Consider the following 13,305-nt stretch of genomic DNA (forward strand, 5'->3'; position numbering starts at 1 on the left):
TTAATATTGGATTACATCGAGAATAAAGTAAAAGTGAATTTGAAAGCAGGTATTAAAGATCATCAATCATTAAATGCCATTTTTTACCACAAGAGCTACCATTTATTGCAGTCAATGTCTGTCTAATCGTTTAAAACTTTAATAAAATAGATTTCAAACACAATGTAATGCAATGCTTGAAAACACATTTACATATTATAATAATTGTTGTAAATAAAAAAAATCTGTTATATATTATACATATATTATATCTGTTATACAGTATATATCAACACCAATGTATTAAACAAATAAAATTAATTTAGTTTATTTTATTAATCTAAATATATTTTCTGTACCCATTTAGATTAAAGTAGCAATAATTATTATTATTATTAGAAAATTAGTATAATATTATTTAATATAATAAATTATTATTATTATTGATAATATATCATATATCTATGTAATATAACTTTAAAACGGTTGTAGTAGTGCTATAAATTGAATTGTTAACACTAATTATGATTGTTATTTATTATTTTTGTTGACAATATTTATCAAAATAAGATAAGCACAATTATACTGTAAATTATAAAATAAATTACATTACTGTATATTATAATACTAAACTTAAATAAATACATTAACATAAACGTAAATATATTTTGCATTAAAAAGTGCTGAAAAAATTTATATATAGTTATAAAAAGCTGTTCAATTAACTACTGTATTTGACAAACAATGTTTTCAAATTTTAGACATGTAGTTAAGTTTACAAAATATAAGTCCATATATTTAACTGATAACATAAATTTAAAAATTTATAATTATTACTCTCTAAGACCTACTGAATAGTCCACTGACAGTAAAATAATGTAAGAAATATCAATATTAAGTGTTAGTTGTTATCAGTTTGTGACCCGTTTGTCAATATATCGTCTATTGTATGGTATCTTATAAAAGAAAAATGTATTTTTATTTTAATAAATAATTTTAATTTATTCTTCCTTTTAATTCTAATTTTAATCTTCCTTTCAAATATTACTTATTTTAATTATATACAAATATATATTTTTAATTTAATAATAATAATTATATTTATAAGTTAGTAAACAATATTTAATTTACACCACTGTATATGTTATAAAAATATATTATTTCAAAATCATTATATACATTAAACAGTATAAATAACTAAAATAATTAAAATAGAAAAAATAAATATTAATGAGTTTTATAGTAAAAATAAATGCATTTATATTTCAAGAAAATCTAAATTGAAGACTTATTTGAAATTAATGAAAATTGACATCACTTACAGTAGTAGTTCACCACTTAATTTACATTTAATTTGCATTAAAAATTTTAAAGAAAAATAACAAGGAATTGAATGAAAATATAGGGAAAACATGTTTTCTTAATTATTATTGAAAAACACGTCTAAACCATCTTAATAATTGTGTTTTATTTTCAAAAATTAAAAAAATATTTTATCGTTTTTTCTTATTATTTTAGTAATTAAAATTTGAATAACTAATTAAGGCTTTACTAAAATTATGCAAATAATAACAAATGTATTGTTCAATTTTTAAAATTTTTTTTAAAGTAGGCTTAAATATAATGAATTTCAACTATATTATAAAGGATACAAAGTTATTTTAGGCTTAAATTTTATCAAAAGATACAGAGATATTACTGCACTAAAGTAATGTATAAAATAAAATATTATAACAAAATTTGTTATAAAAGTACAATAATTGTATGGTTTTGTTGTGTTATATGCAATGAAATGAGTGAATGAATAGATGAGTGAAAGCAATAGATATATATATAATTGGAGTGGAATTAGCACTGAATTAGCACTCGTTATACAACATATTGAGTGCTATTCTTTCATTTATGTGACTAACAATTGCCTAAATTGTTGTCTTATATAACACTATACAACATATAATATATATATAATATATCACATATATAATACATGTTTACTGATATATGTGGTTTGTGTTGCAATGAAATCAATATCCAATTATTTTTCGTTTGCGGTCAATGATAGATACAGTAAATAGAATAATTTATATGAGGTGTATATATATTCTCTCTCTCTCTCTCTCTCTCTCTCTCTCTATATATATATATATATATATATATATATATATATATATATATATAGAGAGAGAGAGAGAGAGAGAGAGAGAGAGAAAGAATTAGGTTTAGTGACAAATATTAAGTAGAATTGTAATAAAATAGTAATATAAGAGTGCTTTAGGTGTTGTAATTGAGATATTTTCATCAGAAAATATTTCCCAAATTATAGAGCAAAAAGTCAGCAAAAATTGAAACAAAATTCAAGTCAAGTCGTAAACAGACGTCTTGTGAGACCAGAAGCTGATGTCAAACAATAAATCTTGTAATCCTAGTGTAACTGTAAAGAGAGTCAACTCGACGAGGAAAGGGATGCTATGATTTAACTTTATCTTTATTTTCTGTATGACATTAGGATCGATGGTGTAAATCACAAGAATAGACATAAATGGACTCAAACTTGAAGTTCACTACAAGATATAAGATTCACATGAAAAGTGAGGACAAGTAATGAAATGAGTTAATGCTGTATATCTGTGACCCAAATAACAATATATACAATATATAGATATATATTAACATTAGATAAGACTTAAGAAGATCTAACTTAATCTCACAGTCGTTGCCTAACTCTTAGTCCTGTAGACTATGTTATATAATATAACTCATTATTATTGTGTAATGTATTATAAAGTTAAGTCTACTATAATAACCGAAAATAGCAATAACTTAATCGCATTTTCGCTTATTTACAGTTTATTAGTTTTGAATATACTATATGTTATTAAAGCCATTAATTACATTATAGTGACCTTTAATGTCGGTTACAGCAAACAAAGTACAATACAATATATAAATTATATACAGAATTTGTTACCAAAAGTCATACATTTTTCAAATATTTGTTAACGTTATTATGGATTTTTATATAATGTATTATAGTTTGAATTTTATATTTTCCATTTAAGTAAAATGTTTATAGAAAAATTTAAACAATAATAATATATTATCAAAAATACAAACATTAAATCATAAATATTGCATTTTTATGTTATATAAATTATATAATACATAAATAATAAAGTAAATTATATGTATACTAATATATAGAATATTTTAAACTTTGTAGTAATTTTTGTTTGGCTAAACTTATTGAAATTATAAAATATTATTACTTAAACAAATGTCGACTCAATAGATTAAAAGATTGTGAGCAATATTTTGAGCAATAATAATACAGATTATATTTATTAACAAATAAAACATACATATACTAACATATATAATTAATAACATTAATTTTATATATTTATTTAAACATTTACATATAGTAATATAAATATATAACTGTTATTATAAATAATATAGTTATTGATATAAATATAAAAGATAAATAAAAAACGAGCTTTTTATAAAATAATTTATATGAAAAATAATAAATATTAAATTTTTAACAAATTAAATAATTGAATAAAAAAATAAATAAATAAATTATCAATAACGGGGGCATTCAGTTGAAGTGATGGTAAACTCTGTCTCATAATTGCTTAAATTGGAGCTCTGGTCGCGTTTGACGCCATGAGAAGGTCTTCTTCTGAATGAACTCTTCAATGTTTGGCATTCAGAAGAATTAGTGGATCGGATGTATTCATATGTGAATCCACTAACCATTCCTGAAATAAGTGGTGCCAACCAATAAATCTACATAAATATTAGTTTTTTCTATAATTAATATAAGATATGGCACTAATGTTTATGTGATGTGTGTTTTAATATATAAATAATTAACCCAATGGTCAGTCCAAACTCCTTTTATGAGTGCCGGTCCAAATGATCGCGCAGGAGATAATGAGGCTCCGGTATGTCGAAACTATAGCCCAAATAACACATTTATCTTAGTTTATATAATAGTATAAATTACGAAAAAAAACCATAAATAAATATATGTTAGAAATATATATATATATATTTGTTTGTATGTATAGCTATAAGACAAAAAATCATATATAAATATAGTTATATATCAATATAATGTTGGAGTGGAAGGCTATTGCAGTTAAGTTTAGATATTTAGAAATAACGGATCATTAAGTCAATTACGGTATTACTTCCCAATACTAAACATCCATATAAGTAATAGCACTGCCATTACTCTTAACCAACAAAAATTATAGTCTTTTCCTCAATTGTCTGTCAAAAATCATTATATTTTATGAAAAGAGAGAAAAATATAGCAAACTTTTGTTTATTCCTTCAATATATTTGCTAATGAAAACTATTTATTATACAGTATTATAAAAATTTACTATATTTTTATATTAAGATAAAATACTTTATTTACAAATGAAATTAAATGTGGTAACAATAAAGAATTTCATGTTTTTCAAATTTAATTAAATAACTAAATATTTTATTTATTAGTAAATATTTATTTTTACTATTTATTTTAAAGAAAATATTTGCATAATTTGCAAAAATGATACAAAATTAATATAATGCTAAATACTATTAATAAAAGCTCTGAAATGATATATTCTGATAAAAATTCTTTGCGTTCCTATAATACAGTAATTGTGTTATTATGAAAAAAAATCAATTCAACAAAAAGCTATTATTATATTTGTTTTATGACTTCAAGATTAATAATCCATTGATTTTAGATTCATAGCTATATGTATTACAAATTTATGAATATATTATATTATATTAAACGGTCGAAGTTTAAAAAGTGTGATAAAATGTTTGAAAAATTTCTCGTTTTAATCAATTATTCTTTGTTTGTTTGTCTTTATACTGTACTGTATATACTGTATAGCATTGAAATGAAAAACAGTCAAAAATAGAAGTACTAATAGATAGTCAAAAATATAAACAATGAGAGGACTATCTATAAAATTGTAGGCACTTTCCAGCTTATGTTAAGTACTGTTTCCAATGTTCAGCACTTATATAGTAAAGTGCAGTGTTTTTTCGTTTAAAGCCATTATGTGTTAGATATATGTGCTTTAAAAGCGCTACAATGAATCACTTTTTGCATAATAATTTGGACATTACTTTACTGTACAATAAAAGATTGTCATTAGTTTTTGTATTAAATGAATACTACTGTAATGTATTTAAATAATATATTTAAAATAATAATTTGTATTTAGTATGACTATCAGCTTTATATACCATATAATAACATTATTTAGTGTTATTTTATATCACATTTATTCTACTGATTTATTCTTATTTAAACAAAACTTAGTTTTTGGCTAATCTGACAAAATTAGATAATAATACTATTAATAAATATTAAAAATGCAAACAAAACATTATTTTAATTAAATATCTCTACTTTGATTTGCTTTTATTTAGTTTTTGGATTTTTTAAATAAAATTATTGAAATTAGCTAAATAAGCAAGAATTGAATTTATTTTGTTATAAACAATTTTTCAAAAGTTAACTATTTATCTGTATATTGAAAATCAATAAGTTGTTCTCAATAAACTAGAATATTGTAAATGATATCAATTAATAAATATTTTTCTGGCAACTATTTTTTTAAATAATAAAAATATTCATTTATAATAATTAGCACTTTAAATTCAAAGTTAAAATTTGTTTTTAAAAATAAAATAAATTATTAATCAATGTTTATGTTTTATAAAATTTAAATTATACGAATGAAAATTAGAAAATATAATAATAATTTATAAATAGATAAAAAATATATAATAATTAAATGAATTGTTGTTTAAATATTAAATAATATAAGACTTACAGAGAAGAGATGAGCGACAGAATAAGCAAAACCAATGGATAAAGATTTAAATCCGGCGTCACTTCGCTGTGGATCAGAATTAACAAGAAATGTCAAAACAACTATAAAAGTGGATAAAAACTCGTAACCAAACACTTGAGTTGCATTCAAGTTTTGATTGGGAAGTGTTAGACCCAGTCCTGAATGCAACCGCTCTTCACTAGTGAGTAAACCATATATTATGGCCGAACCCACAACTGATGCTAAACACTGGACTATAATGTATAAAAAGCATCGAAATATAGTGAGCCGTCGGGTAACTAATAAAGATAGTGTTATAGCAGGTGTCATATGACAACCACTCACATGTCCCGTACATTGTATTAGTGTGGCAGCTGTCAGACCAAACACAAGTGCTATTTTAAGCTCTAAAACTATAGCTTCAAAACTAGTCTCTGAACTATTTTGATATTCAATTGACGACACATTAGTCATAAACTTAGGAGGAAGTGATGTATAGCTCATACAAGAGCCACACGTGAAGACAATGAAGAGAAGAGTGGCCAAGAATTCAGTTCTGACTGCTTTCCAAAACTGATAACTCGAGACCTCTTCTTTGAATGAGATCTCTTCGGGCAAAGACTCGATATATCTTCGCATTACTTCAACGGCTGATCTGTTGTTACCGTTTATATTATTTGTGATCACTTCTTGAGATTCCATTATTTATTTATTTTTATAATACTTTAATACAAATATATTTCACAAATTTTATATATAACTCATATCTAACTATATTTCATATTTTATTTACTCCACTGTATAATTCATTTAGTTTTAACTTCACAATACATATATAAAATAATAGTTGTATTACAACACACTTAGCAAACAGTACGGACAGTACGGTTAGAGAACCAACAGATAACCATAAAGTTTTGCCGACAGACGCAGTGATGTCCGTATCGATGGTAACACCGTTTTTATGGGTGCGCTCTCTTGACTTACTCTATATAATAGTCTTATTGATTCAATAATTCCTAACAAATAGTTTTCATTTAATAGAAATTCCAATATTTATATTTAACAATAGATCACATATTAATAATGTTATTTGAGTGCCATTACTATTATAGAGAATCAAATATCATCTAATACTGTATAAGTGTCTAATATCATATATATTGTATAAAAAATTTATATTTATATAAAAAAATTAAGATAATTTTAAAATTTATATAAAATATCAATTTCATTTGATTTTGCTTTAAAACATCATTTTATAATTATAATTATTTTAATTAATTTTTTATATATAAAGTACTTTACTTTACTGTAATTATATTGTAATAAAACTAAAACATTTTTTAAAGAATATAATATTTATTTAAAATATGAGTTTTGATATAAAACAAGGATAACTTTTTAATTGAATTAAAATTAGTAATAAATGTTTTTTTTTTAATATTATATTATTAATATATCTAAAAAATAAATTTCATTGTTTAGTCAAATGTTTAGATATATAATTTATTTTTTTTTGTCAATTTATATGATACAACAAATAGATTTTATTTTTAATTTTAATTTTTATAATATCAAAGTAAAAAATATTATAAATATTTTTTAATCAAATATATATATATGAAAAATAATTAATTTAATTTAACTAAAAATACTTGATAAATGTATTAATAAATTTTATATCTTGCTTAAATTGTATTTAATTATTATCATTTTAAATAATTTTTTGAATGTAGTATTTTTAAAAATCATAAAATATATTCAATTTTCTATTTATTTTATGTAATATATTTTTATTGTACAAAACATATGTATTTTTGTAAATTTACTAAATACAGGATTGTCTATATTTTCAAATACAAATAGTATATATATATATATATTTATAAAAAGTAATTTACGTATAATTTATATATAAGTCTTATATAAATTTATAATATATATACACATTATATTTGACAAAACTATTCCACTTTGTTATACTTCAAACATTTTCCGACTCCAGATGTGATATCAAATAATGAATTCTCAGAGATTAAAAAAAAGTCTAATAAATTGTTTGTATTTCTAAATTAAAACACAATTCATTTATCTAAATTGTCTAACAATTCATTGATAAACATTTTTGGAGAAAACATTTAACTTTTAATATTTTTTCCTATAGTACTTATCTCAAAATCTTTATAAATAATTAAATAATAATAATTATTATTGTAAAAAATTTTAAGCCATAAACAAAACAATGAGATTAATGAATTCCCTTTAATAACATTATTATAAAAACTAATATCGTGTAAAATAATAGTTTATAATATTTATTATTATGATAATATCAAAAACTAATTTTTATTATATAGTTGAAACATAAGTTATTATTATAAGTGTGAGTGTAATGGTTATTATATTATAACAAATTGCATTAAATAATATCAACTTTTTGGATGAATTCATTTCAATAAACTTTATATTATATAAAGAAAAAACAATTTTTAAAAATTTATTGTAATTGAAAACTAAAATGTGTTATTGAAAACTACAATACAATGATTCAACTAAATTATTAAATTTTTACAAAAGTTTTCTTTGAGTAATCATTAAATTGTTGAAATATGAATACAAATATTAAATATTAATATAAATACAAATTATTGTTACTTAATTAAATATATAAGAGTTAAATAAACAATTAAGAATAGCATTTATTATTTTTTGTGTTATACATTGTAAAACACCATAATATAAATTTATGTTTATATAATTTTAGTACAATTTGAATGCATTTATTTGATATTATATTTGTTAACATATTTTCCATTAGAAATGAATTTAAGACATAATATTGAAATGTATATATCGATGGATTCCTTTTAAAGAAAGCTTATTTGTGATGTAATACATAAACTAAAAATTGTTAAATTATTTGAATGTACAATATTATTAACACAAAACTAAATAATATTTATTTGCATAAAACATTAAATTAGCATAATTATTATGGTAATTATTAATTTAACATTTTATTGATTTCAGAGAAAATGTATTATAAGTTTGTAATAATTTGTCACATAATAAAAGGCATTACTTAGAGCTTGAAGTTTGTTTATGACATCTCTTTACTTACTTTAATGTTTATTGATTGATGAGAATCATCCCATTTAAAGTAAATGACATAAAATTTTTATATTTTCAAATATACTTTATATACATTATTATATGTTATATTAGTATTACTAAGTGTATTTGCATTTTAATAAAACTGCCATGGACGAATGTATAAAATTTATTTATAAAACTTTAAATTTAATTTGACCTAAATATATATTTTATTTTTGTTTTTAAATTTCTATTATTAAATTGCTGTATATATTTGTAAATATAAGACAACTTATATATTGTTTCAATCAATATTATTACCCATTAAAATGGTAAAATTCATATATTAATATATTAGTTATTATCAATTTTAATTATGTTGAAAATACAGTATATTAATCTAATATAAATGTTCATATTTTTAAATATACAAAAATATGTATCAAAGTTATGTTAAAACATATACAGTTAAAACTATTAACTATTTATATAAACAATAATCTAGTATTAGTTCTAAAATTTGTAAATACAAAAAAAACATTAATTTAAACGCTATAGTTATAAAAATTTTATAAATATATAATTTAAAAGAAATGAATGCAATATCAGATACAAAAGGAAAGCATAAAATAAAATATATTTAGAAAAGAGAGAACAGAACAGAAAATCAATACAAGAAATGCAATTATAAACAAAATGCCTTTCAGTTTGAAATTCTTGTGAAGAAACTAAAGAAAAAAATATAAATTACTAACGAGTTTGGGCTCAAAAAGTAAAAAAATTGATATAATTTTTTTGTTCAAAGAATACAATACAACTAATGTTTGGGTTGTAAAAAGTTATTATATATTACAATAAATTATAAAATTCCTTATCGTCGTTACATTTTGTATATATATTTTGATATACAACTCTATAATTTAATTTTTATTTTAGTGTATTTTTATGTTATATTTCATAGTGAAGGATAAATTAAATATTTTTTTCAAAGAAAATTTCATTTAATTTTTTTGTGTTACTGTTTTTTAAAAGGACATTATTTTTAGCAATACATTAATTTATTTACAGAAAATTTGAGCGTAAAATCAAATAAACTTTTCCTGAATTAAGAATTTATTGATTGGAAAATATATAAATATTTTTTTTGAATCATACATTAAATTTAATGTTCAGATAAATATCAAATAAAGCATTATTAAAGTAAATTACATTTAATATGTTATGAATGAATAATAAGAAAATAAAATTTTTGATAAAACGTTGTTTTAGTGAAGTACAGTATATATTTTAAAGTTTAATTATATGATATACTGTATATCATATAATTAAACTTTAAAATATATACTGTATATCATATACAGTATACGGTATATAATATAATTATTTTTTTAAAGATTGTTTTAAAAATTTGAATGTCAAGAAATAATTTTTAAAATATTTTATTATCTTATTTATATAAAATATTAAACCAAATGTCAAGGATTGGGATATAGTGACAGGTATTTAGTTAATAATAGCGTTGAGTGTTAAGCACTTGTCAAACATTACCGGTTAACCAAAAAAATCGTAAAAATTATTTACTTAACTTATAGTGGAAAAGTCAACACAATTTTGTATATTTATATATCTAATGACATTTTGTTTAAATGACAGACTATTTTTAAAATGTCATCATTTTATGTTTAATTAGTTAAAGAGTTAATTTATTTTATACGTTTAAATGCATTTAAAATCAAAAAACTTTTTTTTTTGTTAATTAATTGAATATTTTAAAGTCAACAAATAATGTAAATATAAGTATATATTAATATAGATTTTTCAGTGTATAAAGTATTTTTTCTTTAAATATTTTGCTGTTTCCGGCAATAAAATATTAAAATATAAAATATAGTAATTGTAATAAAAATTTGTCTATTATTTATAATATATTAATTTATTTAATACAATAAATTATTAAAATAATTTTTTTAGTTAAATATTTTAACACAAATAATATTTATTAAAAATATATTTAAATTATATTACATTAACAATAATTATTAAAATAGTTTTTAAAATGATATGAATTGCAATAATAATGTTAAGAAATTAATGATGATTTAGTCCATTGTATAATACATTTGGTGGTAACAAACATAACAATAATAAAATCAATTTAAATGTATTTGTTTTAGACGGTTGTCCTTTGAATAACTTATTTGGCCTTTGAATCTGTTTGAGTATAAAGTGAAACAAACATATTATTAAAACTTGATTTTGAATAATAAAATATATTATAAAATATTTCAAAATTAAATCCTTGATTTTATTTTACGCTCTAATTCTTAATATTTGTAAATAATTCTTACATTTTTGTAATTATTTTTTAAGTCCATCCGCTCCGGCATCTCCTCCATAGTCTCCGCCGTCTATGTTTATGTCTTGACCCCCACCATAATCTTGGCCATCACCGCCTAATCCTTTATCATAAAAATTAATTATTATAAAGTTTTTTTGGTGATAAAGATAATAAATTATTTTTGTATGACATACCTCCTAGACCTCCATCTAAATTCTCAAATCCTTGAGTTCCATCATTTTCACCAATTCCTTGATTACCGCCACCCAAACCGCCCAGATTAAGACCTCCTCCCTGACCACCTCTATTTCCTCCTCCAAGTCCTTTAGATTATAATGAATATTAATTAAACACAACGTAAATATATTTAGAATAAATTTGATAGCACCTAATCCTCCTAAATTTCCGAGTCCACCCAATCCTCCTCCTCCTCCTTGTTGCCTTTGTTGTCCACCTCCCAATCCCTGTCCTAATCCCTGCCCTAATCCTCCTAGTCCTCCCAAGCCTCCTAAACCAAGTGCCTGTCCTAATTGTCCCAAAGCACCCAATGGATTGCCACCGCCTCCTAATGCAGCCAACGGATTTTGACCTCCCTGACCACCACCACCTCCACCAAGACCACCGAGACCTCCAAGTCCTGCAAGAGGACCAAGTCCACCGCCTCCTCCTCCTCCTCCACCTCTACCACCACCAAGATTTCCGAGTCCTCCTATTATTAAATAATTTTTAATTTAGTTTTATATTTAAAAACAATAATTTCATAACAAACCTAAGCCGCCGAGTCCTCCTCCACCACCTCTTCTATTACCGCCACCAAAACCACTAAGTCCTTGTCCTGCAAGTGGACCTAATCCTTGACCTCCACCTAAATAATCAAATTTTGTCAATATTTACAATAAGTTTTTAGATTTAACAGTAAAATAAACTTACCACCCTGTGCACCCCCAAGCCCCCCGCCTAAATTACCTAAACCTAAACCACCCAAATCACTGAGACCAAGATTTCCAAATCCTAAATTACCTAGTCCCAATCCGCTTAAAATATCTCCTCCTCCGCCGCCGCCGCCACCTCTTCCCTGTCCATTGACTTGAGTTATAATTAATAACGAATTTATTAAACAAATAAATAATATCTGAAATTTAATAATAAATTTTTTTTAAATTAAATTAAATATTTATAAAAATTTAGTATCATATAAAAACTTACATTATGTTTCATTTTTAATAAATAAATAAGTAATGTTTCACTTTATAATAGTTAATAAATTTATTTGTTTGTTAATAGTATAGTAAATAAAGTTATAGTCCTTTTATAATCTGTAGACACATGAGGTTTCAGTGAATTTTAAAGTATTGCATATGTTTTTATATGAGTCTATCGGTTAGTCTCGGCCTCAGAGGAAACACACATCAGTGATGAACATGACTTCACATTTTCTTTTACATAACGATTGTCGCTGTCTTTCATTCATTAAATATTTTCCCAAACATTTTAAACCCATGTCTTGCCGTTTTGTCATAATTGAGGAAACTGTAGAGTAAACGGATATTATCAATGGCACCAATGCTTAAAACTTTCATATTTTTATAAATATTTTATGTTATGTATATATTTTCACTAATAGGTTCAAAAAATATAGTATTACTCTTATACGATAAAACATAATATGAAATCACTTTATCACTAAAAATATGTTCAATTTGTATAAATCAAATAAATTTAATGTCAAGTCAAACACAAATAGCACAGTTAAAAAAAACTAATGAACCATAAAATTTGTTTCATAATTATACAAAAATATTTCTAAAATTTAGTGTACATTTTCAAAAATATGTTAATAATATTATCTATATTTGTGTTATTTTAATTACTGTTAATGAATTAGTGAATGAAAAGTTATTGACATGTAGTAGACTAAGAAAATTTAGATGAAATAGTATTTTTACTTTTTTATCAAATGAAAAAATATGTTAATTATATTAATTAAATAAAGTAAAAATAAAATTAAGTATAATATTAAATTTATCATTAGCT

General features: G+C 22.2%; 2 protein-coding genes across 2 annotated transcripts; both read right to left on the bottom strand.

The window, feature by feature from the left end:
* Positions 1 to 3,564: 3,564 nt before the first annotated feature.
* On the bottom strand, positions 3,565 to 6,539 carry LOC128962433 (aquaporin-like). Its single transcript, XM_054308808.1, has 3 exons — positions 5,838 to 6,539; positions 3,860 to 3,940; positions 3,565 to 3,771 (listed from the first exon to the last, which is right to left on the bottom strand). The coding sequence occupies exons 1-3, from the start codon at positions 6,537 to 6,539 to the stop codon at positions 3,565 to 3,567; spliced, it is 990 nt and encodes a 329-aa protein (XP_054164783.1).
* A 4,502-nt stretch (positions 6,540 to 11,041) lies between these two features.
* On the bottom strand, positions 11,042 to 12,797 carry LOC128962071 (uncharacterized). The gene is made up of 7 exons (XM_054308403.1): positions 12,478 to 12,797; positions 12,202 to 12,403; positions 12,041 to 12,136; positions 11,660 to 11,980; positions 11,466 to 11,594; positions 11,282 to 11,392; positions 11,042 to 11,144 (listed from the first exon to the last, which is right to left on the bottom strand). The coding sequence occupies exons 1-6, from the start codon at positions 12,487 to 12,489 to the stop codon at positions 11,292 to 11,294; spliced, it is 861 nt and encodes a 286-aa protein (XP_054164378.1). The 5' UTR covers positions 12,490 to 12,797; the 3' UTR covers positions 11,042 to 11,144; positions 11,282 to 11,291.
* Positions 12,798 to 13,305: the final 508 nt, after the last annotated feature.

This window comes from Oppia nitens, unplaced genomic scaffold, assembly GCF_028296485.1.
Source record: "Oppia nitens isolate AA-2021 unplaced genomic scaffold, nextdenovo-longstitch-racon4-pilon3 scaffold6_pilon_pilon_pilon, whole genome shotgun sequence".
Lineage (NCBI taxonomy): Eukaryota > Metazoa > Arthropoda > Arachnida > Sarcoptiformes > Oppiidae > Oppia > Oppia nitens.